This window comes from Phocoena phocoena, chromosome 9 (assembly GCF_963924675.1).
Source record: "Phocoena phocoena chromosome 9, mPhoPho1.1, whole genome shotgun sequence".
Classification (NCBI taxonomy): domain Eukaryota; kingdom Metazoa; phylum Chordata; class Mammalia; order Artiodactyla; family Phocoenidae; genus Phocoena; species Phocoena phocoena.
The window spans coordinates 82,561,646-82,586,626 of record NC_089227.1 but is presented as its reverse complement, the minus strand read 5'-3'; the positions used below and the strand labels follow the sequence as shown (position 1 = coordinate 82,586,626).

Here is a 24,981-nt window from a genome sequence, read left to right as displayed (position 1 = left end):
GAGGGAAGATGGGTGGGGTCAGGGAGACCTTGGTCCCCAGCCTGCCGCTCCACGCCCTCTTAAGCCCGTTGGCGACCTCAGCTTCTGGGCTGGGAGCCAGGGTGTCTGGCTCCCAAGGCATCCACATCCCCAGCTCAGTTGAAGTCAGGGAGGAGGCATGTGGGTTGCAAGGTGCAGTATTACCCTGGGACGGGTAGACACCAGCCTTTCCCTCTCTGTGTGCCTCTGCCTGGGTTTCTCCACTTGTGATCCTAACCGGGGAAAGAGGAGCACCCCCCCAGGCACCCCAACAGCTTCCTGTCTCTTGACCCCACACGTCAGCTGCTCCACCTCACCCTTCACCTTTCAGGGCAGGATGACCTCAGGATGGCCAAGCACAGGGGCTGCCTCAGGCAGGAATCCAACCCAGGAGACCTTGTCTCTCGTAGCAGAGGGCTTTTTGCTTCTCCCTCTTCTGCCCCTCGCCCCCAGGAGTTCCCTCTGAGGCAGGATGATCTGAGGCTCCAAGGGGTTTGTCTGACATGCTGTCAAGGTAGGTAGGGAGGTTCTCCCCAGAGAAGAAAAGATAAGTCAGGACTAGGGCGTCAGGGGCTGAGCCGCTGGAAAGGAGGAGGGAGCCAGGAGGGGATGTTGCGTAAGGACCTGGCTGTGACCCTGCACGTCACTCTCCCACCCCCAATTTTAACCTCTTCCTCCCCACTGCTCCCTCTTGGTGGAAAGTGGACTAATGAGAAACAAAACGTGTGTCTGCACTGCGGAGTCCGAGCTTCAGGAAATCAATTAAGGGGAGGGACTTCCTTCGGACCCCACACTACCAGAGCCCTCCGGCGTCCTCGTCGTTCTCCGGGAAGGACGTGGCTCCCACTCCTCCCTGTGGTTCACAGTGCTTCCAACTCCTTTCCGTGCCTCTGGCCTCTGGGAAAATGTAGGGACAAACAGTAAGAAGGACCTTTTATGGTGGAGATGCTGTGAGGAGAAGAGGGGCGGGACAGAGAGTGTTCTCTGCTCGGGGATGCGGGACTCCCGGGTCTGGGTGCTTTAGGAGCAGTGCGGCACTGCATCCAGCAGGTGGCGCGAGAACCCAACGACCTGTGGGACCCCAGGGAACCCCGAGTTGGGTAGTTTCCTGGGCGACCGGCAGCCTTTCTGAAAGCCCTGCCCTTGGCAACCATTCCCTGGCTGCCCACGTCCATAGTAAAATTTGGCTTCTGAAGGACAGGATGGGGGTAAAATAATCTAATCTCTCAGAAAGGAGAGAGGCTGGCTGGGGGGTGGGGAAAGGAGTCTGAAAGACCCGCCATCTGCTGTCATTTATTACTAAGCAACAGCCACTGTGGTAGGTGCATCTTACCCTCAGCAACCCTATAAGGCAGTCACACCTATCCCTTTGCTATGGATGGGGAAAATGAGGCTCAGAGAGACAAAGTGTCCCACCCAGGTCACCAGCTGTTAAGAGGTACACCCGGTTAGGAAGCTGGGCCTGCCTGGATGTCCCCCTCCATTCCACTGCACCTCCTGGCGGGTGTGAAGTGTCCAAGCCCCCAAGGGAAGCTGGCATGGGGGGTGCTGGGGGCCAGAACTTGTTGGGAGACCAGGAGAGCATCCACCCCTGCTAGCCCGGCTGTCCTTTCCTGGCCTGGGTGGGGAACCCCTCTGCTCAGGGCTCCCCTCACCTTGCGGGGGCTCCCCTCTGTCAGAGACCACAGAGTTGGGGAGGGGAAGGGATTTAGGGCTTCTGGAGGTTATGTGAACCCTCTGGAGAAGCCAAGGACAGGAGAGCTCTCCAAGCAGGACACAAAGCTGGAGCCCAGGGCTATTCTGGGGAGAAGAAGCAGGAAAGGATTCCACTTCAGCAGTTGTGCAGAGAAAACCGGCCTCAGCTGGGTCAAGGGACAGAGATCGGGAGGATTCAAATTCAGTTCGATGATCGGATCTGGTCTCAGTCCCCGTGATCTCGTGTCTCTGCCTGTTCCATGTCTCCACCAGGACACTGACCAGGATCTCGTGCTGAACATAACCAACACCCGACTTCTGACTCCCTGTGTTAGTCCTCCAGAGAAACAGAACCAGTAGGAGGTAGGCACACTATATTTATTTATGCCTGAGAACAGGAGAGCCATCCAGTCTGAGTCCAAGTCTGGAAGCAGAAGATCCATGTCCCAGATCAAAGACTTAGGCAAAGAGAGCAAATTCTCTCTTAGGCTTTTTTTGTTCTATTCAGGCCTTCAGCTGATGGCCCACACTCAGGAGGGCAATCCACTTTACCCAGTCTTACAGATTCAGATGTTAATCTCATCCAAAAACACCAGCATGAATACCCGGAATGTTTGACCAAATATCTGGGCACCCCATGGCCCAGTCAGGTTGACACATAAAATTAACCATCACACTCCCTCACTATCCTCCTAGACCTTTCCTCCTTAAATCTACCCTGTCTGGAGAATAGCAATTCCATTCTATAGTAAATTTCCATAGTAAAGCCTGGTAAAATCCAGGCTTTACTATGGCCTGCAAGGCCATGTGTGATCTGGCCCCAACTATGTCAGACCTTGTTTTCTATCCCTCTCCCCTCACCCATTCTGATCCCACCACACCAGCTCTGCTGTCCTCGAATGCTTCCACCAGGCCTGAACCCTCCACTTCCCCAGAAATCCACAGAGCTCACTCCTTCACTTCCCTTGGGTCTCTGCTCCAGCAGCATCTTGTGAGACAGACCTTCCCTGACACCCTGTACCAAATAGCAAACCGCTCCGCTTCCCCCTCCGCTGGCACTCCCTCTTCCTGCTTTGTTGTTTTTCATAACACATCACAAACATACTCTCTCTTCATATGCATACGGTCTGTTTTCCCTCATATGTCTTCATCATCGAAAGCAGTGTTACACATAAGTACTCGTTGAATGAGTGAATGAATGGGGGGGGTAATACACACCAGTAATTGTAGCAATGCTGAGATGCAAAGATAGGCAGGACACCATGTTCCCTGGAGGAACTGGGCACCTAGCAGGGCAGATAAACTTGATGTTCTATCTGTGGGCAGTAGCGTGTACACATGTGATAACACAAAGAGCAGCTGCACTTAGAGGCTTTACGCTACGCTGGGCACTGTGTTGTGTCATTTAATATAGCCCTGTGAAGTGGAGACTCTTTCCTCAATTCCAGAGGAGAGAACAGGCTCAGAGAGACGAGGAGATTCACCCAAGGTCACCCAGCTACTCAGCCACTGGGCTGAGATTGTGACCCCATCACTTGCTCTCTACCCCCAAGTCCCTCCTCCTCCCACTTTCCTAGGGGAGCCCAGGGGTGGAGAGGGAAAAAGAAGAGAGGAAGGGAGTGCTTCGTGTCCCACAGGAGAGAGGTAGAGCAGATCGAGCTGGCAGAGGGCCCTGGGTGACAGGGCACCTTGCCAGCCCCTGCTGGCCTCCCCCTCCACTGCTGTGGCCTCTGCAGCCCCAGGGACTGACTGAGCTCCCTCCCCTGGCACCAGCCTTCTTTGCCACAACCCCACCCTTGCCTGGGGCCTGGCTACACGGGGATCCCTTTCTGGCCCAGTGAGGCATATAACCTCGGGTTGACAGGCGTCCGGATGCCAGGACAGCCTGGCTGGCCAAGGGTGAGGTCACGGGCTGAGCACTCCATGCCCAGCCCCTCCTCCCTCCCAATGCAGTCTCACTCCTTGCCCTGCTGGCTGCAAAACTCCCCCTCCGGCCTCCCTCCTGCACCACAGCCTCGCCCCAGCAGGCTCTGGCCTCCCCTGGCAAGGCCTGGTGTATTAGTTTACTGTGGATGCTGTAACAAATGACCACAAATTTAGCCTCTTAAAACAACACGAATTTATTATCTTATAGTCTGGAAGTCAGAAGATGAAAATGGGGACTTCCCTGGTGGTCTGGTGGTTAAGAATCGGTGCTTCCACCAGGGGCGGGGTGTGGGTTAGATCCCTGGTTGGGGAACTAAGATCCCGCATGCCACGCAGTGTGGCCAAAAAAAACAAAAACAAAACCAAAAACAAACAAACAAAAAACCAAAACAAAAAAAGAAGATGAAAATGGATCCTCCAGGCTGTGTTCCTTCTGGAGGCCCTAGAGGAGAATCTTTTCTCTTGCTTTTCCCAGCTTCTAGAGACCACCTGAATTCTCTGGCTCTGGACCCCTTCCTGCATCTTCAAATCCAGCAGGGCATCATCTTCAAATCTCCCTGCCTTTCTGACCTCTGCGTCCATTGTCACATCTGCTCTGACTCTGACACTCCTGCCTCTGTCTAGTACGGACTCTTGTAATCACTGAGTCCACCTGGATAATCCATAATAACGGCCCCACCTCGAAACCCTTAATGTGATCTCATCAGCAAAGTCCCTTTTGCCATCTAAGGTAAGAGAGTCACAGGTTCCAGTGCTTAGGATATGGGCAGTTTTGGAGGGCCATTATTCAACTTACCGTTCCCAGCTGGGCCAATGGCACGTTTACCTGAGCCTCGCTCCGCGCTAAATACCATTGACACTATCCTACGCCATCCCGGTGAGGCGGTCATTGATCTCCACTGTATAAATGAAGAGACTGGCCGACTCCAGAGCCTGTGGGCTTGCTGTGATCCCAAGGCTGCCTCCTCAGATTGGAAATGAGCCCCTCCCTCCTGGGAACTCCCACATGGGCCCCTCTGCTTTTGCTTTGAGTCCCTTGGGTGTGCATCTTGGTCTGGCCTGCAAGCTCCCAGAGGCAGGGCTTGTGTCTTAGCTCCTGGGGCCCTGGCATGGTGCATGGAGGAGTAGGTAGGTGGGCAATATCGGGATGGGAAGAAGAGAGAGGATTTTGTGGGTTGGGGTTCATGGATGGGCTCTGGCGGACCCCCTGCCATGCGTGTCAGGTTGTATGTCTATTTTTCTGGGCAGCGGGAACAGAATTTCCACCAGATTCTCAGAAGGAGTTCGACCTCCAAGGATCAAGAAACCCTACTCTGGGGCTGGCCCTCACCCCCCCTTTCCGGGGCTCCCTTCTCTTAACCGGACTGTTGCTGACGCACTCAGCACCAGGGGCCAAGGCCAAGAAGGCTGTGAGGTGTCACTGGGATGAGGGCCTGGTCCACGGTGCACACTGTGAATGGCACGGGTTTAGAGGCTCCACCTGCGGTCACTCCTCCCCTGCAATCAGTCAGTGATTCAGTATTTTTTAATTAATTTATTTATGGCTGTGTTGGGTCTTCGTTTCTGTGCGAGGACTTTCTCTAGTTGTGGCAAGCGGGGGCCACTCTTCATCGCGGTGCACGGGCCTCTCACTATCGTGGCCTCTCCCGTTGCGGAGCACAGGCTCCAGACGCGCAGGCTCAGTAGTTGTGGCTCACGGGCCCAGCCGCTCCGCGGCATGTGGGATCTTCCCGGACCGGGGCACGAACCCATATCCCCTGCATTGGCAGGCGGACTCTCAACCACTGTGCCACCAGGGAAACCCTGATTCAGTATTTTTTGAGCTCTCACAGTAGGTCTCTCTGCCCTCCTCCCACGTCACTCCCTGCCCTTCCCTCCCACTGGCTGTGAGGGTCTGAGCGGGTGCAACCCTCCCCTCAGGGCAGAGCGCAGCCTTGCCTGGGGCCGGGATGAAGTGGGCTGTCCTCACCTCAGCAACTCAACTGCCCACCTCTGCCTTCCCTTATCGCCTCCCAAGCGCCTGCGTGCCCTGAATCTCCCCAGGGGTCTCCGCCCTCCAAGCTTTTCCCGTTCTTGTCCTGCAGACATGACCTCACCCTCCTATCGGCAGCGGTCAGGCCCTGAAAGAAGAAGGGTGAACGTTCTTCTCAGCTCTGCCCCGGACAGGACTGGAGCGCGGGTCTCCCGGTTCCCAAGTGAGGCTGCTTCAGACACGTGATTATTTATTACTATTGCTGTTATTGGTAGAGTTTGATGAGTGGCTTATTTCACGTAGTAAAACAAGAAGCGTGTTATAAGCGATCTGCTCCAACCGCCTGAGGCAATAGTGTTTCTGGTTCGCTCCCTCACCCGTGCCCTTTTTCCTAGAAAAGTTTTACAAGGGGCTCCGCCAACCCCCCTCCTACAGGCAACCAGATCAGGTGGGAGTAGGGCCCGGTAGAACACAAGCCACTGGTACCCATGGCCTGTGATCCAGGGGGAGGGGATGTGAGGGCGAGGGAAAGGACCCAAGGGCATCCAGAAGGGCAGCTCAGAGCCCATCCCCTCCCTCATTCCCCGCCCAGCCCAGGTGCTGTGGTAGGTGAGGTAGAAGCCTGTCCCCAGCATCAACTTTGCCATTTACATAACGAAGGCATCAGGTCTCAGGAAACTGGGAAGAGGGCTGAGATGAGGACCGGAGATTGCTGTGAGGTTCCTCCCCAGCCACAGGAGGAGGGAGGCCTGCACAGGTAGCTGGGGGAGCCAGCCCCTCGTTCGGCCTGCTGGCTTCTCCTCTGGCGATAGACGGAGAAGGGGGTGCCTACCCCCACCTACACCCTGACCAGGCCGCACATGGGTGCTGCCGCGGTGGCACTTGTCATCCTCCCTCAGCCCCGCAGGTCCCTCAGCTGCTCCAATCTGTCCTCCCAGCACCTGAGGGCTGGGGGCAGGATGGGGAGGGTCGTGGGCAGAAGCATTCGGGGCCGCGGGTCTCTGCTCGGCTGCTGCGGGCAACAGCTGGGTTCTCTGGGCACTTGTGGGAAGACGTCAGGTTGTCAAAAGCCAAAGCCCAGCCGAGCTTTGTGTGGGAGGAGGGGCAGGGCCCCCAGTGTAGCCCTCAACCTTTTGCCCCATTCCCCTCTTATTCTGAGCCTGGGTGGTCCAAGGGTCTGGGCAGGATGGGAGGAGCAGGGCAGGGACCTCTGCTCTAAGCAGGGCATGTGCTTTTTCACCGGGATGTGAGAACCAGGACACTTTTCCCTGGGGCCGACTCTGTCCTATAAAACTTAAACAGATCAGCCTTGCAGATGGTATCACAGCTCCTACCAGCCGCAAGCTCTTTACCTCTCTCTGCCTGCTGGCTAGAGTGCACCGCGTAGCCCATCCCCGGGTAGGAATCTTCCTCTCCTAGCCACTTCTGTCTCTTACTTATCCCCACCCCCTCCTGGTACCGCACCCCCTACGAGCCTCTTCTGTACACTGCCCCCAAACTTCACCTCCTCCACTCACCCCAGAGGCTTTATTTGTCACTCCTGGAACCATAATACCATAGTAATATGGTAGCAAACACTTCCATAAGTATTTCAATGTGCCACTTCTACATATTCAAAGCATTTTGTATATATGGGCTCATCTAGTGGTCCCAGTGACTCTTTCGAGGAAGGATTGTTATTATCCCATTTTGCAAATGAGGAATCTGATACACTGGAGAACAGTAAGGTAGAGTTAAGTCTAAGGACTGCAGAAAACAAGGAGATAGAGGCCCACAAAGCAGACATTTGGGAACAGCTGCCCTTGTCAAAAGATTAAAGCACCGTTCTTCTTTTTTAAAAAAATTACACAGCAATGTATGCAGCAGACCTCCCTGACCCTTGCCCTATTCACTCCCAATCTTTGAGCTAAAGCTTTGTGTCTTTGAGCTAAAGACACAAAGAGATGAAACACAGGGACTCCCTGGAGGGACCCTCTGCCAGCTTACCCCAGCTCCCCCACCCCAGGAGCCATCAGCAGGAGTGTCCCCATCTCCGTTCCTCGAGACTCCTTCCTCTTACCACTCTGCTTCTCATTCACCCCCATTTTTCTTCATCTCTCTTGGAGAGAGCAGGCAGTCACCGGTAGGCACTGGCCTTCTGGGTGCTGGGGAGGTGTTCTGACCTCCTGGGAGAGGGCAGCCCCACACAGCTGGACTGAGGAGCCCTCATCCCAGACCTGACGCCTGACTCTTCTCACTGATTCTTGCCATGGCCCTTCCACGCTGCCATTTCCCTCCCTCTGCCTCTCAGGACCAAACCAAACTCCACTCTCAGGTGGCTGGTTCTTGCTGCTAGGAGTATCACTGGAATGTGGCCTCATTCTCAGACCTGGGAGAAGGGGCAAGAAGCCTCAGAGCATGGTTGAGAGGAAGTGAGAGAGAACAGCTGAGCTCAGGAAAGCTAGACAGGGCAGTGGCTGAGGGAAGATGCTAGCCAGGCCACTGGGAGCAGGTGAGGGGGATCCTAGTGTGGGACTCAGGGAGATCATAGGATTCTTGGGTGATGGAGGTGTTTAAGGTGTCGAGGCACTCGCCTGGGTGATGTGTGTTGTGTTGAATCTGAAGAGCTCTTTTTTTTCCTGATTAAACAGTAGTATTTGGACAAACCACAGGCAGAGAGAAAATACTTGCAAAAGACATACCTGATAAAGGGCTGTAATCCAAAATACACAAAGAACCTTTAAAACTCAACAAGAAGAAAATGAACAACTCAATTTTAAAATGGGCAAAAGATCTGAAAGACATCTCACCAAAGAAGATGGTAAATAAGCATAGGAAAAGATGCTCAACATCATATGTTATCAGGGAATTCCAAATTAAAACAACTATGAGATACTATTATGCATTTATTAGAATGGCTAAAATCTGAAACACTGACACCACCAAGTGCTGGTGATGATGTGGAGCAATAGGAACCCTCATTCATTGCTGGTGGGAATGCAAAACGGAAAGATAGTTTGGTGGTTTCTTATAAAACGAAACATACTCTTACCCTATGACCTAGCAATTGTGTTCCTTGGTTTTTACCCCAAAGAGTTGAAAACGTATGTCCATACAATACCTGCACATGAATTTTCCTTTTGTCCATTGGTTGGTTGGTTTGTTTTGGCCACGCCAGGCAGCATGCAGGATCCTAGTTCCCCGACCAGGGATGGAACCCGCGCCTTCTGCATCAAAAGTGCAGAGTCCTAACCGCTGGACTGCCAGGGAAGTCCCTGCATGTGAATGTTTATAGCAGCTCTATCATAGTTGCCAAAACTTGGGAAGCAACCAAGATGTTCTTTAGTAGGTGAATGGATAAATAAACTGTGGTTCATCCAGACAATGGAATGTTATTCAGCACTGAAAAGAAATGAGCGATCAAACTGTGAAAAGACATGAAAGAAGCTTAGATACATGTTACTAAATGAAAGAAGCCAATCTGAAAAGGCTACAAACTATACGCTGTCAACCAATTGACACTCTGGAAAAGGCAAAACTGTGGAGACAGTGAAAGGATCAGTTGCCGCCAGGGGTTGGGAACAGAAAGCAGTAATCTAGGTGAGACAGTGATGGCGGCAGACAGCAGTGAAGAGCATGGATGTGAGAAGTCTTTTGGAGATAAAGCTGCCTAGATTTGCTGATGAATTCGATGCAAGGGTGAGGGCAAGAGAGGAATCAGAAACCACAGCTAGATATTTGGTTAGTCAACTGAGTAGGGAAAAGTAGTAGTATTACATAAAATAGGAAAGAATGAGGGAGACTGGAGGAAAAGTTCTTTTGGTGGAGAGGTTGACTGGTTTTTCGTGGGAAATGATTGGGGGAAAGGGTTCTTTTTTGGACATGACAAGTTTGAAGCATCTCTTAGCTAAGCAGAGAAGTCAGGTAGGTGGTTAGATAATACGAGACTGAAGCTTAGAGGTCAGAGTTGGTATTTAAAACCGTATTACCAGGTGAAATTGCCTAGGCAAGACTATAAGTGGAGAAGGCCAAGTGGCAAAGGAGGGGAGCAAGGCAGGTGCAGTGTCTCCAGAGCCAAGAGGAGTGAGCGATAGAGGAGGGGTAAGTGATGGAGGGTATCTACTGCTTCAGGAAAGTCAAGGAAGAAGATTCACGTCTACTGCAGTTGGCAACCTAAAGTCATCGTGACTTGACACACGGCTTGACAGGAGCTGTTTTAGTAGAGCAAGGGGATGGAAAGCCGGGCTGGAGTAGGAGGTAAAGAAGTGGAGACGATGGTGCAGACAACTGGAGTTCTGCCGTGAGGAGTAAAGAAATGGGCCAGTTGCTTAGCTAGTGCTTCTTCCCACTGCTTTCCCCTCCCCATTGATTCTTGTGCCAGAATCACAGTTTAAAAAAATCATTGTGTATCACTTATATGTGGAATCTAAAAAGTACAACCAACTAGGGAATATAACATAAAAGAAGCAGACTCTCAGATATAGAGAACAAAATAGTGGTTACCAGTGGCGGGAAGTGGGAGATACAAACTGTTGGGTGTAACATAGGCTCAAGGATGTATTGTACAACACGGGGAATACAGCCAATGTTTTGTAGTAACTCTAAATGGAAAGTAACCTTTAAAAATTGCATAACAATAGGGACCTCCCTTGTGGCACAGTGGTTAGGAATCCGCCTGCCAATACAGGGGGCACGGGTTCGATCCCTGGTCCAGGAAGATCTCACATGCCGCGGAGCAACTAAGCCTGTGTGCCACAACTACTGAAGCCCGCACGCCTAGAGCCCGTGCAACTGCAACAAAGAGTAGCCCACGTGCAGCGACGAGGACCCAACGCAGCCAAAAATAAATAAATAAATTTATAAAAATAAAAAAGAAATCATTGTAGCTTTGTACTATATTTTAATATTTATGTAAATCAATACACACTACCTAAGGAGCAAGTTTTTGCCATACATCCCGTCTGCCACTCTTTCTCTTCTTGTGCCTGTTATTCTTACAGACGGGCTATGGAATAATTATTTCAAATTAAAAAAAACTCATTGATATTTTAATTGGAATAGTGCTCAACATACGAATCAAGTTGGAACGAATTAATGATCTTATAAAATATTGAGAGGTTCTATCCAGAAACAAGGTTGATTTCTCCATTGATCAAGGCCTCTTTTATTTTCTCAGCTTTATTAAGGTTCAAATTGACAAAACTGTAAGATATGTAATGTGTGCAATGTGATGATTTGACACATGTGTACATTGTGGAAGGATTTATCAAAGTCTCTTATATCTCTCAGTAAAGTTCTGTAGTTTGCTTCACATAGGTTCCTTTCATTTTTTAATAAGTTTATTTCTTTCTTTAATGCATTTTGCCTATATCGAATGGGATATTTCTCCCCATTCTTGTATAGAAAAACTATTGATGGGGATATTTAGCTTTAACCTAATCACATTTTTTTTTCTAATGGCTTTCCAAATGTTTCACAATATAATGATATTTTGGCTTCTCCTTTACTCTTTTTTTAAATACATTTATTTATTTATTTATTTATTTATTTAAGGCTGCGTTGGGTCTTCGTTGCTGCGCACGGGCTTTCTTGTTGCAGCGAGTAGGGGCTACTCTTCGTTGCAATGCGCGGGCTTCTCACTGCGGTGGCTTCTCTTGTCGTGGAGCACGGGCTCGCGGGCTTCAGTAGTTGCAGCACACAGTCTCAGTAGTTGTGGCTCGCAGGCTCTAGAGCCCAGGCTCAGTAGTTGTGGTGCTCGGGCTTAGTTGCTCTGTGGCATGTGGGATCTTCGCGGGCATGTGGGATCTTCACGGACCAGGGCTTTGAACCCGTGTCGCCTGCATTGGCAGGTGGATTCTTAACCACTACGCCACCAGGGAAGCCCCTCCCCTCCTATATTTTCTATCTCTTTGTATATTTGCTTTACTTTCCAGGGAGATTGTATCAACTTTATCTGCCTATCTCTGTGTTGAATGTTTTTTTTTTTTTTTTTTTTTTTGCGGTATGCGGGCCTCTCACTGCTGTGGCCTCTCCCGCTGCAGAGCACAGACTCCGGACGCGCAGGCTCAGCGGCCATGGCTCACGGGCCCAGCCACTCCGCGGCATGTGGGATCTTCCCGGACCGGGGCACGAACCTGCGTCCCCTGCATCGGCAGGCGGACTCTCAACCACTGCGCCACCAGGGAAGCCCCTGTGTTGAATGTTTTTGTTTCTGCTGTCATGATTTTAGACATAATTGTTGCTTTTGCTACAAACATCTTTGGATGTTCCTTTGTAGAGCATCTTGTTCCTGTTTCATGGATGCAGTATCTTTTATCTCTCTAAGGATATTAACTGTGGTCTTTTTGACACTTTCTTCTCCCTGTGTAACCTGTTTCCTCCAAGTTACTTTTTTTCTGATTGTTTTGTGGCTGTCTTCTGCATTAGAAAATTTCCTGGATGTCTGGTAACACTTGGCTGTGATTAAGGTCGTGTAGGTGGGAGGGAGGCTAGTCAGAAACTCTGAGCTCAGAGGTTGGGTTTGCCACCGTAGGGTGGGCTGGCTGGGCTGTTTCTTATGTCAGTATCTTTAGGTCTTTCCTCGTGCACTGGTGAAATACCCCAGAGTAGTGTCTTCCAGTTTCCTGCCTAGGTCCTGCTCCCAGCACTTGGGGACCCTGATGGTGTCAGAAAGCTCAGCATTCAGCATTCCGCATTCCATATGGCGCGGTCACTTAATCCCTTTGTTTTCAGTATTTTTCAGTATGGTATCTCCATGCACAACTGTGCTGCAACCCAGACACCTTGTATCTTACATTCTTCAGAGGAAAATCTCCCAGACTCTGGCTGGCATAGGGGAGGGACTGTTGCCCAGGGGCTTGGAGCTGGGGGAGAGATGGAGGGATCTAACTTCTCATCCTGGTCCTTATCTTAGCAACCTGTTCCACCTTTCACCTCTGGGAATCCAGAGGTACCTTGGACTCCCAATTTCTGTGCCTCTGAGAACCTTGCCATGTAGATCAAGTTGGCTCTCAATTTTCGCCACTGCCAGCTGAGATGTCTTTTTCCTTGGGGCTGGTAAGTCAGTAAATTACCAGATGGCTGGTCTGGCATCCTGCTTCAAAAATTTTGTGACTGTTGTCTTTTTCCCTGTTCTGTCTATCCTTGTAGGTTTATCTCTTGATTTAAAAATCTCTTTATGGAAGTTTTAGTGGGGTTTTAGGAGGGAGTGAAATTAGATGTACACATTCAATTACCATCTTAACCCAGAACCCTAACTTCCCTTTTAAAAAATATAATTAGGGCTTCCCTGGTGGCGCAGAGATTGAGAGTCCGCCTGCCGATGCAGGGGACACAGGTTCGTGCCCCAGTCCGGGAAGATCCCCCATGCCGCGGAGCGGCTGGGCCCATGAGCCATGGCCGCTGAACCTGCATGTCTGGAGCCTGTGCTCCGCAACGGGAGAGGCCACAACAGTGAGAGACCTGCATACCACAAAATAAATAAATAAATAAATAAATAAATAAATAAATATATATATATATATATATATACATACATATATAATTACTGGGAGGATTGTTATTGGTCATGGAGGATTGTTATTTTAATGTACTGGGGCATGTTTATTTCTGTCTTTTCATTTAGAAGTCTTTAACTGAACATGATTAGCAGGAAATGAGCCTTTCTATGAGGAGGATTCAAGGAAAACGTCTCTAGTGGGATAACTTTTATTTAGTGGGATAACTTTTATTAAGTATATGAGAGAAACCCAGAGGCTGGATCCCAGTATGCAGCCTCCAGGCAGCCCCTAAATGACTAGGGCGATTTCCTACTAGAGGAGGGGCCCTATAGTCATCCCTGAGGGTGCATCCAGGGAAAGCCCTTGGCAATATTTTGTTTAGAGACCCAGAATAAATCCCAGACTTCATCGTTGATGTTTCCTGGAGAGGGGCTCAGTTGGTGGCCTGAGTTTATCTTACATCAATTGGGGGAATTCTGTGATAAGAAAGTGAGTTCTGGATGCCTTTCTGAAATGCAACCCATCGCCCATTTGGGCCCTAGATTCATTCATTCATTCATTCTTCACTTTGCTAATATTCATTGAGCATGTACCTGGGCCAAGTGCTAGGCTAGCCATTCTTGAGACAGATCTGCCCTAGGTAACTCTTTTTTTTTTTTTTTTTTTTAACGCGGGCTCTGGAGTGTAGGCTCAGTAGTTGTGGCACTCGGGCTGAGTTGCTCTGCGGCATGTGGAATCTTCCCCGACCAGGGCTCGAACTTGTGTCCCCTGCATTGGCAGGCGGATTCTTAACCACTGCGCCACCAGGGAAGCCCCTGGGTAACTCTTTAAGCACCCTCTCCCCAACCTTGCAGAACAGCAAGGTAGGGGGATCAGGGTAACATCCAAGGCTGTTACCTGGTGACACTCATTTTTCTCTCTGTGTGGCCTATGATGAGGACTAAGTGAGGAGACACCTAAGCATCCAGCATGGTGCTCGGCACACAGTAGAATGTCTGGGATTTTGGGGACAGCTTTGTATGGTGCAAGGAACCTCCTGTGTTTTATGTTCGCCTGATACTTTCAAATACTAACGTTTGGGGAGGGATTTATTTATTTATTTATTAGAAATTTCGTTTTTTATTTTTGGCTGCATTGGGTCTTTGTTGCTGTGCACGGGCTTTCTCTAGTTGCCACGAGCAGGGACTACTCTTCCTTGCGGTGCGCAGGCTTCTCATTGTGGTGGCTTCCCTTGTTGCGGAGCACGGGCTCTAGGCGCGTGGGCTTCAGTAGTTGTGGCACGCGGGCTCAGTAGTTGTGGCTCGCAGGCTCCAGAGCGCAGGCTCAGTAGTTGTGGCGCGTGGGCTTAGTTGCTCCGCAGCATGTGAGATCTTCCCGAGCTCGAACCCGTGTCCCCTGCATTGGCAGGCGGATTCTTATCCACTGTGCCACCAGGGAAGCCCTTGGGAGGGATTTAGAGATTCAAGTCAGCGTAAACGAGCCAGTACTACTTAAATCAGTCACTGTGACAGCACGATAGGGTCCACGAAATATCCACAGTGACAGCCCTGCTCTTTAGTTATCTTCAACACTGGCCTGCGCACTCTTATATTCCTGGCCTGCGCACTCTTTGACTTCACTGTTCTCTTGCCCCTTATTGGAAACAAGTTGTAAGCCGCCTCTCACAAGGTGAGAGACATTTCTGAAACTCTTCAGTATTTTTGAGAGATCAGTTTTAGCAAAAAGAAATGTTACACACGGATTGACACTTGGTGGTTCACCTGTGAAGTGTTGGAGGCACTTCCAAATGTTGAAAGCCACCAGGTGATGGAGAAAACTGCAGAGGGACTGGGTTCAGGTTGACCAGCTTTGTAATCTTGGGCAAGTTAGTGAGTTTCCCCACCCACCCCGGGCCTTAATTTACCTGTCTGTGAAATGGGGACACCCACAGGGTTGTGCTGAGGACTAATGAAATAAAGGGTGCAGACGTGCTTATTACACCTTCCACTCACGGCTTAATAAACATAGTGGTTCTTCTTGCCGGGGGTGCCATCCTGGGCAGGCTGCCGTGTGTGCGCGCGCGCGCGGTGCTTTGGCCCGCGGTGTTTCCTGGGGAGGGCGTACGAGTGGATGTGTGTGATGGGCCGCCCTGGGAGCGTGCGGCTGCGGCGCCAGGCTGAGAACGCGGTGCCCGCGCCTGCCGCGGCTGGGCGGCAGCGCCGGGTGAATGAGCGCGCGTGGGGACGCGGGCACAGAGGCGGCGGCGGCTCAGCGCTGCGGTGCGCGCCCGCCTGCCTGCCGGCCAGGTTGGGGGCGGACCGCGAGCCGCGGTCCCGGGGAGGAGGAGGGGAGAGGGCGGGCGCGAGGGGCGGGAGCGCAGAAGGCGGGGAAGGCGGGCGGTCAGAGCGCGGCTGCCGCGGAGCCCGGCGCGCGGCTCTGCCGGGGAGCGAGGCTCGCAGCCTGGAGGCGGCGCAGTGGGAGGCAGCGCGGAGCCTGAGCCGGGCCGGGCCGCCTGCCTGGGGCCAGCGCTGCGGGCCGGGGACGGGTCGCGCCAGACCCGGGGCAGCGCGTCGGCGAAGCCGCGGTGGCCGGGACGAGCCAAGGGGGCGTCGGGCGCAGAGAGAACCGACCAGAGTCTGTGGAGAATCGCCCAGCGGGGCGCCTGGGCCGCCGCGACCGCCCCTTCTCGGGGTACTTGTCGGAGGAGACCCGCCTGCGGGAGAGAGCAAGAGGAGCACGTCTGCCGTCAGGGCAGCGGGAGAAGGAGGTGTGTGCGCGTGCGCGCGCGCGCCTGCCTGTAGGGGCGGGTGGGTGGGTGTGTAGGAATGTGCATGTCGGGGGATGACGGTGTGTGCTGTGTGTCTGTAAGGAACGTGCGAATGTGTGTGTAGGGGTGTGTATGCCTCTGTGTCGGTATATACTGTGTGCGTCTGTGAGGTAGGGGTGTGTGTGTGTGTGTGCCTGTGACACAGAGCAGGCTGCGAGCTCACAGAGCTTGGGTCTGAACCCGTGTAGAAGGGAGGGGGCTCGGCAGGACCAAGTGTGTGTGTGTGTGTGTGTGTGCGCACTTACGTGCAGGGGTGTGTGAAGGGTGAGTAGGTGAGTGTGTCATGTGTGCTAGGTGTGGCCGTGTGTGTGATGTAAGGGTGCTGGGTGCACCTCCGTCCCTGGCTCACCCTCCCCTTCCCCTACCAGATGTAGGCGCCTGGGGGCCGGGGAGTTAGGAGTCTACTGTAGCAGCCCCTTGTCCAGTTTGCCTACCTGGCCATCTTCCCCCTGGAAGCCAGAGATGGCCAAGCTGACCCTCCCCCCGATACTTCTAGGGTTAAGGGATGGGGAGCCAGCCAAGCCGCAGGAAAGAGGGAAAAGGCTGAAGGGACAGAGCTTCTGCCAGACCAGGGCACCCTGCTTCCCTGGCCAGAGCTGCCTTCGCCATCTCTGCCAGATCACTCACCCTGTGCTTCATCCCTCCGGGGATCAGTGCTCCCAGGGTCTGAGTGAGAGGACAAACATCTTAGAGGGGGCCGGAGCTGGGGTGGGGATGTGTTGAGGCTCATCTGTGAGGGCTAGCTTTTTCACAGCTGTATTACCAGAAGGGTGCTCAGCACATAGTAGGCCTCAACAGATATTTGAGGGAGGAAAGAGAGAAGAGAGGGAGGGAAGGGATCTGAGTCTGGGAGCCACGTCCACTCACTTGCTCTGCTGTCAGTCAAGGATGAGGGCAGCTGGATGCAGTCAGACCCGTCCCCAGACTGAGCAGGTGGGGGAGGCAGGGGCTTAGGGAGAAGGAACCTTGGCTGGGAGAGAAGGGAAACTGCAGGGAAGAGATTTGTGCTGGGGCCTGAATGTTCAGGAAGAAGCTGGCAACTCTCCTTGGGTGGAAGCCTTTGTGTCCTATCCCCACCACCTGCTTCTCTGGGATCAGAAGTCTCTCTGGGGCATCAGATCCCAGGCAGCCAGAGCTCATAGCACCTCTCCTCTCTCCAGGACCTTCGTGCTCAGAGGTGCTGAAGACCTGAGTCCCCTGCCTACCCAGGCCGCCTGAGGCCAGGAGGGGCCATGGCAGGGTATGGCTTTCTGGGGCTGGGGCTGTTCTACTGGGTCCTGCTTGCTGTCCCTGTGGGCTCTCAGCCTGCCTCCTCTGTCCCAGGTGCCCATGTCACCACTTTGGCCCCACCACCTCAGAGTGAGGCCTCCGTGCTGTCTCTCAACCTGGGGCTTAACTTCAAATTCCACCTTCGGAGACCTGCTGCTGCTTGGGGGAGCTCTGTCACGGAGACCCAGGCACTTTCTCCTGGGCCGAGCCAGGAGCCGGAGGAAGAGGTGGCCGGTGGGCTGAGGACTGGCCCCCTTTGGGAACTACTGGTGGGCTCTCTCGGAAACTCCCCCCCCGAGCGGGGCTCAGCTGAAGGCAGCTCTACTCCCTGGGCCTCCTCCTGGCCTCTGGAGTCCACGTCCCTCCTCGCTGGGCCCACTGACTGGCCCACTGCTCCCTACCAGCCCAGAATGGGCACCATGACCTGGGATACTGCTCTGACGGCTACAGCACCTCCATCCAGTGCTCCCAGGCTCCACCAGAGCGAGCTGGAGCTGAAGTTTGACATGGCACTGAGAGCAGGCGTAGCCCCAACGCTTGGACATCGAACACTGCCCCTGCTGCCCAGCCTGCGGGCCAGCCTGGCAGAGATTGCTGGGCGCCTGGGACCCTTTGGTGAGTACCCACCCCAACCCAAGGAGAGCCCCTGCTGGGCAGTCTGTCAGGTAGGAGGAAGCTTCAGCCTGGACTCCTTTTGCAGGGTTCTTTGGCACTACTGTGTCCCCACTCCGGAACTTATCAGGCCTGAGCCCCCCGGACCCAGTTGCATCCCCAAGCTCTGCCTCTGGAATTTCGGGTTCTCCAGGTGAGTGTTTATTTCACTGCAACAAGCATTTATGGAACACCTCTAAATGCCAGCACCTCCTTTTTCCTTTGACTCAAGGGCAGCTCGCATTCCTTCTCCCAGGACCTGGGATACCAGCCACTGCTCTATGGGGAAATGCCCTCTTTGCCATACTAAGTCTGGTTTGGTCCTTGTAGCTTAGCTTCTGGTATACATGTGGCTACAATTCCTGGGACAGTGGCTCCCATAGGTCAAGCTCTGAGAAAGGACAGGATTTTCTCCAAAGCTCCAGAGGCCAACGCTGGCTGGTAGGATGGCAGTCTAGCCCTATGTGCTCCCTTTGCAGGGTTCTTTGGGACCACTCTGTCCCCGCCCCCATCCCCCCAGGAGACAAAGCTCCCAAGTCCAAGGCCACTGGACCCAGCTGCTTCCCTAAGCTCTGCCTTGATTGCAACAGCATCACTAGGTAAGTGTCCAATTCATTTAAACTTGAAAATTATTTATTGAGCATTTACTACATGCTAGCCACTCATTGGCATTCTGGGATCCTTGTATTTCACTGTCATCACCATTCTCTTCAGCACCACTATGGAAATATATATTAATGGTCTGAGAACAAGTGTTGCTGAGGATGGTCCCACACAGAGTTAAGTAATGGTTCTCTGGGAGTTTTACAATCATAGGCAGAGCAGGATGTAGACAGATGTATCAGGGGCAAACAGACAAAGGAACTCCTTCATGATTTCCACAGCCTCAGCACTAACCTCACCCTCTACTCCAGTCTGCCTGGCCTGCCTCCCTACCCTCCCACTCCGACCTTGGGGCCGTCTCCTTTGCCGTCTGATCTGACATGACATGCTGTCAGATATAGGCAGAGTTGGGCCCCTCATTGGGAAGACGTTAAAGAGAAGACCTTGCGCAGACAGATGCCATCCTTGTTCAAGGGAGCCTTTCAGAACACGCACATAGACAAGCTGGTGGTGCAGAGGAAAGACCAGGGGCTCTGGAATCCTGAGACTTGGCTTTGAGACTTGAATCCCAGTCCCCTTCCTAACTGGCTGGTGACCTTGGACAGGCTATTTAACTTCTCTGAGCCTAAATTTTCTCCTGTATCTGGGGTTTAATAATAGTGCCTATTTTGTTATTGTAAAGCTTCCACATAAGGTAATGGGCACAAAGTATTAGCTCATTAAATAGTGTCTGTTAACCTTGCTTCTTTCCCCGGTGTGTCCCAAGTACATTCCAGATCTACCTCTCAGACACGGCAACCGTGGCCCCTTAATGTGGTGGGACAACACATACCACAAAAGGCAGAGGGCATGCTGCTTGGGGAGAGGTTCTGGTAGGTGAGGCCAAGGGGGACATGCAAAGGGTTAACTGTGGCTGGGAATCCTCTCAGCCACTCCACGCTAGGAACTGGTGCAGCAGTGGAAATCGCTGGTCCCCGCCCGAGCTTCTTCCAGCTCCAGACTTAACGCAGCACCTGCCTGTCGCTTCTTCCCGAGCGGACTCAGCACTCCTGGGCGTGTGGGTGGGGAGCCTGCCGTCTCCTCCCTATCGAGCCCAGTGTGCAGCAGTGGCAGGATCTGCTGTGGAGTTGGGGGCAGGCTCTGTGGCCTCAGGGGAACGATGCTGGGTGGCGGTCTGCCAGCCTTGGTGACAGCGCTGGCCAGGCAGGTTTAATGAGTCTGGACAATATCAGAGGCAGCCCAGCGGCTGGGGGCCCCGCCCTCCTTCCCCCTCCTCTCTACGGCTGCAGGAACCCAGCCTCTTCCTGGCTGTTCCTCTTGGATAAACCCCGGAGGGCTGCAGGCCTCCCGGAGAGAAGGCCAGAGGGCCTTGTTCCTGCCAGCACCTTCTGCGGGGACTAGTGGCAAGCAGTTAGGGGATAAAGGGAGTCTCTCTGTGTCTTCTCTAGGAACTCTCTAACCTCGGTACAGTTAACCTTTGGGCCTAGGGTTTCTCTTCTCTTGCATTAGGTCTGCTTCACCTCGGACAGAGCTTGCATTCAGCCAGTAAGGGCTGAACAGTTGTGCAGGTCGTTAACATGGTTAAAGACTTCCATACCAGTTGATAACTACCCACTCTCCTTAGCCTCCTGAGCGCCACTCCCCTCCCTGACCACCTGGCTGGCAGCTGTTCTGATTCACCTGAAACAGTGGTTAAATATTTCGAATGTCACCCTTACAAGGAGTACCAATCCTCTGTGATCCTGGAGGTGGGGCTGGGGGGAGGGATGGGGCCAGGCCACTGATCGGGCTGCAGCTTCAGGCATCCAGAGTAGAGAGTGATTCCCCAGCCCTTTGATCTGGGCAGCTAGTGGACTTCTCCATAAATTGAGCCGGGCCTTCTTTGCAACTCCTCCCCAATCTGCTCTGGCTTCACCAGTTACTCACATTGACATCCCATCTCCTCTCTTGCCCCTGAGGTCAAGAGGAGTCACAGGGCCAGAGTGGGACCACCTTGTAAGGGAGGCCTGTGCAGGAGAGGGATCCTAGGAAGTCACTACCTTCTGGGGGAAACCGAGGGCCCCTTCTGTGGAAGCCTCAAATGGGGAGACAGAGGATGAGGTCAAGCGGACCCATCAAAGACAGAGGCTGGGCCTTCTTCACCTGTCCCCACCCATACCTGGCCTACCCTGCCCCCTGGGAGCAGTGCTCCTAGGTCAGAGCTCTCTCCTCTGACACTTGAGCTGGGCCTGTACTCTATTTCCTGGTTTTCATTTTTTTTCTGGCTTCTTAGGAATGTTGCAAGTTGCTCTAGTTGCCATAATGCTTTGGGCCAGAGGTGAAAGATGGGGTCTTCTGTGGCCATCGAGTGAGAAGTGGAGCTGGAAGAGGGTGAGGTGGGGCAGCTCTCTGAGAGCTGCACTTGTCTGTACAGTGAGCGAGGAGGAGGCATGAGGGGCGACAGGTTGGCGCAGGCCGTGGGCTCCTGGCTGGGGTCTCCTTGCCTCTCTGCAGAGCCCACCAAGACCGGAAAGACCAAGGAGACTCGTCCACTTTGCAGAAGTGGTTTGGGCAAGGGTACCTGAGGGGACCAATAAATGAGGGGTGAGGGAGAATGTTTGTGTATTTGATCCCACTGGTGTTAGACTGACCCTGTCCCCCCACCAAATCAGCAAGCCGTCAGTTCCCAGCTGAATGATTCCTCATTTAACTCACGGCTGTGTCTTCAGTAGGTGTTTGGGGATGGTCAGTCCATCTAAATGGTGTTCTTTAAACAGGGTTCACAGAGAGACAATGCGTTGATGTTCACTCATTTGACTAATTGTTGACTTTCTAAGGGAAGACAGCCTTTTGTTAGTTAAATCGAGACTTAGTTTGAGGCCAGAAATGGTCACACTCACACAGACACACACCGATGACTGACGGGTGATAAACAGTAGCCCATAATGATCAGACCAACAACAGTTGTATATCAAATGCTTACGATGCACCAGTCTCTCCAAAGAGCTTTGCGCACACTGGCCATGTATCCTCATAACAGCCGTGTGCAGTAGGCGCTCTTCCCCATTTTAGACTTGAGGCATATGATGGGACAGGAACCAGGGAACATGCTGCCATTGGCAGTAGGCAGCCAGCTGTATATATGTAATTTTTTGGCAGCTCCCTCTCTGCCCTCCCAGTTGCCCAATTCTACCTTCCCCTCCCCTCTCTCCAGGGCTGCTTTCTGGCCCGCTCACTCGTTTTCCTTGTTCTTAGGATTGCTCTGTTTTCCATGTCCCCAGCACAAGCTGGCACTGCCTGGGGTAGGGATGGGGGTGCGCCTCGAGTCTTCCTGTTTTGTCCTGCTGAGGCATGGCTGGGTATGGCCAGGCAGTTGGGGCAGGAGTCTGCTTGTCAGGAGATCCTCCCCGCCTCATTCTACATCTGTCTCCCGTGCATTTCCCCATCGCCAGATGGCTCCTCCCATCCTTCTCCACCATCTTTCTCCCTCCATCCTTGCCTGCAGCTGCGGTTCTGCTAAGCCTGCTAGATGGGGGAGGGAGGTCCAGCGTGAAGCATCTTCCCTTGCTGCCTGGCCATGGAAAATCCTTGGGTCTAACTCTTTTTCACCCCTCTCTAGCTCCAGGAGAGTAGAATTAGGGATCTTAGTCCTCACACTCTCTTACTTGACTTCCCTTTCCTCAAGGGATATGGGGAAGATGTTAGAGCACAGGATGGGGCTGGGAGCCTAAGTTAGCAAACCCCAGAGCACCTGAGGGGCTCACTCGCTAAGCTGTGATCCCCCCAAATGTTCCTCCCTCAGAGTTCAAGGGTAGTCTTGAGACACAGGGGAGTCCATCTCAATGTCACCTTCTGTAAAAGGGGGTGAGAACCAAAGGGGCATTGTAAGAGCCTCAGACCAATGTCTTTGTAGTTGAGTTAGGATGGGGACCATAGCCATGGGTAGGCCGAGGTGGGAGGTGTAGCAGGCAGGAAGGCCAGTGAATAGGGAAGGCTGTGTTTTCTCAGGGTGCTGGGAATGGGAGAGTCATATCACTCCCCCTGCTGTGTGTGGGGGGGTGGGGGGCAGTGCGGGGTGGCTTTTCCTGACGAGACAGGGAGAAGGGGGAGCAGCTGAAAAAAGGCAGGGCAAGCTTCTTCTAGCACCAAGGTGGGAGTTGGGAGTCAGGGGTGCAGAACAAGAGATAAGCAAACTAGTATTATGAAGCGCCTCTGAAATCAAGGAGAGGGGCTCAAACTGGTGCTCAGATCTGGATTCTAGTTGCAGCTCTGCCAATTTGTAACCTTGGACAAGTTACTTGGCCTCTCGGCAGAGCCTCAGTATCTTCATCTGGCAAATAAGAGGATTCACTTCTTCAGCGAATATCTGCTCAGTGCCCACTCTGTGCCAGGCAGTGTTTTAGGTGTGGGTATTCAGATGTGAGCAAAGCGATCCTTGCTCTCACGCAGCCTCCTTCCTGGCGGGAGGATTGAACTAGAGGGGGCTTCTACAGCTCCTTCCACTTGTAAAATTCTGTGACTTCTTAAGAAAAACCCTTTTCAGTGGAATCACAGGGTAATGAACAAAGCAGGGAGCTGGGGGTAGATGGGGTGGGGGAGGGGAGGGTGAGGGGCTGCGAGGTCACTGAGTCTCAAATTTAAGACAAGTCCTTCCTGGAAGCTATGAGGACTCTCCGATTGGCATACAGGCTACTGGCTGTAGGGTGGGTAAGGGGAGGGCTGCACGGAATGCCTCACACAAACGTTCTTTGCCCACAGACTCCGCCACTTCCACCTCTGGCCTGGATGACCCCTCTCCCGCCAGCCTTGGGAACCTTTCGGTGCAGCCAGAATGTGGGCCAGGGTCCTGCAGTATCAGAGAACTGCCTGAACGAGAAGCGCAGCCTCCTGCGGCCCCACTGCCCCTCTTCTTCCTGACCCTGGAGGCCGACTGGACAGAGGCCAAGGCTCGCTGGGGTTTGGCCTGGGAGGCCCATGTGTACGGGGTAGGCGCGCTCTTCGGCCTCGTGGCCCTGCTGGCGCTGCTGGCTCTGGCCCTCTTGCCCTGGCGCTGTCCGCCCGGCGCCCCCTGCCTGGCGCTGCTGGACCTGCTCCTGCTCTCCGCCGGGACCACCCGGGCCTTCCCGCTCTTCTACGACGCCTACGGGCACCGCGACCGGTTGCCGGCGCTGGCCTGGCTGCTGCTGCAGGACCTCCCGCTGCCCTGCCTGGCCGCCGGCCTGGGCCTGGCCTGCCTGCTTCTGGCCCGGCCGCGCCCGCCGCGCTGTCCAGCCGCCCTGGCCGCGCTGCTGCTCCTGGGGCTGGGGCTGGCTGCCGCCGCCGCCCTCGGGAGCGCCGCCCATCGCCCGCTGCGGGCCCTGCGGCTCGCCTCCCGCGGGCTGCACGCCTTCCTCGCCGCCCTCCTTTCCGGGCTCCTGCTGGCGCTGTCCTGCTTGGGGGGTCGGCGGCGACGGGCCGGAGCGCCCCTGGGAGTGTCCGGCTTCAAGGGCGCCACTCCTTACCCGCAGGCGCGCAGCCCCTTCGGCCCGCTCGAGTCCTGGCGGCGCGCGGCGCGCACGGCCCCAGTGGCGGGCACCTTCGGGCTGCTGAGCGGAGCCCTGCAGGGCTACGAGGTGCTGCACGCGCTGGGCTACGGCGGCCAACCTGGCCTGGAGGGGCCCTGGCCCTGGTGGGCCTTCCAGCTCGGCCTGCGCCTGGGCGAGGTGGGCGTCGCGCTCCCGTTGGCGCTGCTGGGCCTCTACCCGGCGCTCTGCAGCCCCCGCGTGCCGCCGCGCTGCTGGGCCAAGCTCTTCCGCTTGTCCCCCGGCCACGCCGCCCCTCTGCTGCCCGGAGGCTGGGTCGCCGGGCCCCCCGACAAGAAGCCCCTGGGGAGCGCTATCGCGCGTGGCGACGCGGAGCTGCTGCAGCTATGCGCCCTGGCAGGGCCGGGTCCCGACCTCCTTCTCCAGGGAGGAGGCTGCCGTGGCTTCGAAGGCGCGGCCGCCAACCCGGCCCCTTCCCCGGCTTCCTCCCCATGCAGCGATTACACCGTGGACTTCCGCCCGCCCTCCCCCATCAACCTGCGGCGCAGCATCGAGGAGGCCCTCTGCAGCGAAGCCCTGCTGAAGCCCGGCCTCTTCCAGGGCCCGGCCTTCGGGGAAGCCCTGCAGGGGCTCGGCCTCTACCGCACCGCCTCGCTGGGGGCGCAGACCGGGGCCGGGCCCACTGGGAGGTCTGGGGAGGCCCCTGGTTCCCCCGCGCCCCCCGAGCTCCCCTCTCCCGGGGCCTGGCCCGCGGGCAGCAGCGCCTCATCCGGCTCGCTGTGCGGACTGTCGCGGGACAGCTCGTCCATGCTGCTGTGCTCCAGCCCGGACAGGCCCCCTCGCTGTCCGCTGGTCTGCGTCCTCAGTCCCCCGCGGCCCTCAGGAAGCAGCCCTAACCTCCCGGCCTCAGGATCCTACCAGGCCCTGTCCCCACCCTCCCGCGACTCCCCAGAGCCTCCTCCTGAGCTGCAGGCCGAAGAGGCCTTGCTTCAGGAGCAATTCCTGGACGCCTGTCGACAGATTGACGAGCTGAGCCTGGGCAGCGACACCATAGACCTGTGA

The 24,981-nt window shown here is 54.3% G+C and overlaps 1 protein-coding gene across 1 annotated transcript; it reads left to right on the top strand.

Annotated features, from left to right (window-relative positions):
- Positions 1-17,127: 17,127 nt before the first annotated feature.
- Positions 17,128-24,981, top strand: PRRT4 (proline rich transmembrane protein 4). Its single transcript, XM_065884365.1, has 4 exons — positions 17,128-17,779; positions 17,865-17,969; positions 18,295-18,414; positions 23,156-24,981. The coding sequence occupies exons 1-4, from the start codon at positions 17,128-17,130 to the stop codon at positions 24,979-24,981; spliced, it is 2,703 nt and encodes a 900-aa protein (XP_065740437.1).

What these genes read in the sequence shown, in the direction of transcription:
- PRRT4 (XM_065884365.1), top strand. Translation starts at nt 17,128, where the DNA reads ATGGCAGGGTATGGCTTTCTGGGGCTGGGGCTGTTCTACTGGGTCCTG. An exon ending in TGGAATTTCGGGTTCTCCAG is followed by an intron (nt 17,970 to 18,294) that starts GTGAGTGTTTAT and finishes CTCCCTTTGCAG; the next exon opens with GGTTCTTTGGGACCACTCTG. An exon ending in GATTGCAACAGCATCACTAG is followed by an intron (nt 18,415 to 23,155) that starts GTAAGTGTCCAA and finishes CTTTGCCCACAG; the next exon opens with ACTCCGCCACTTCCACCTCT.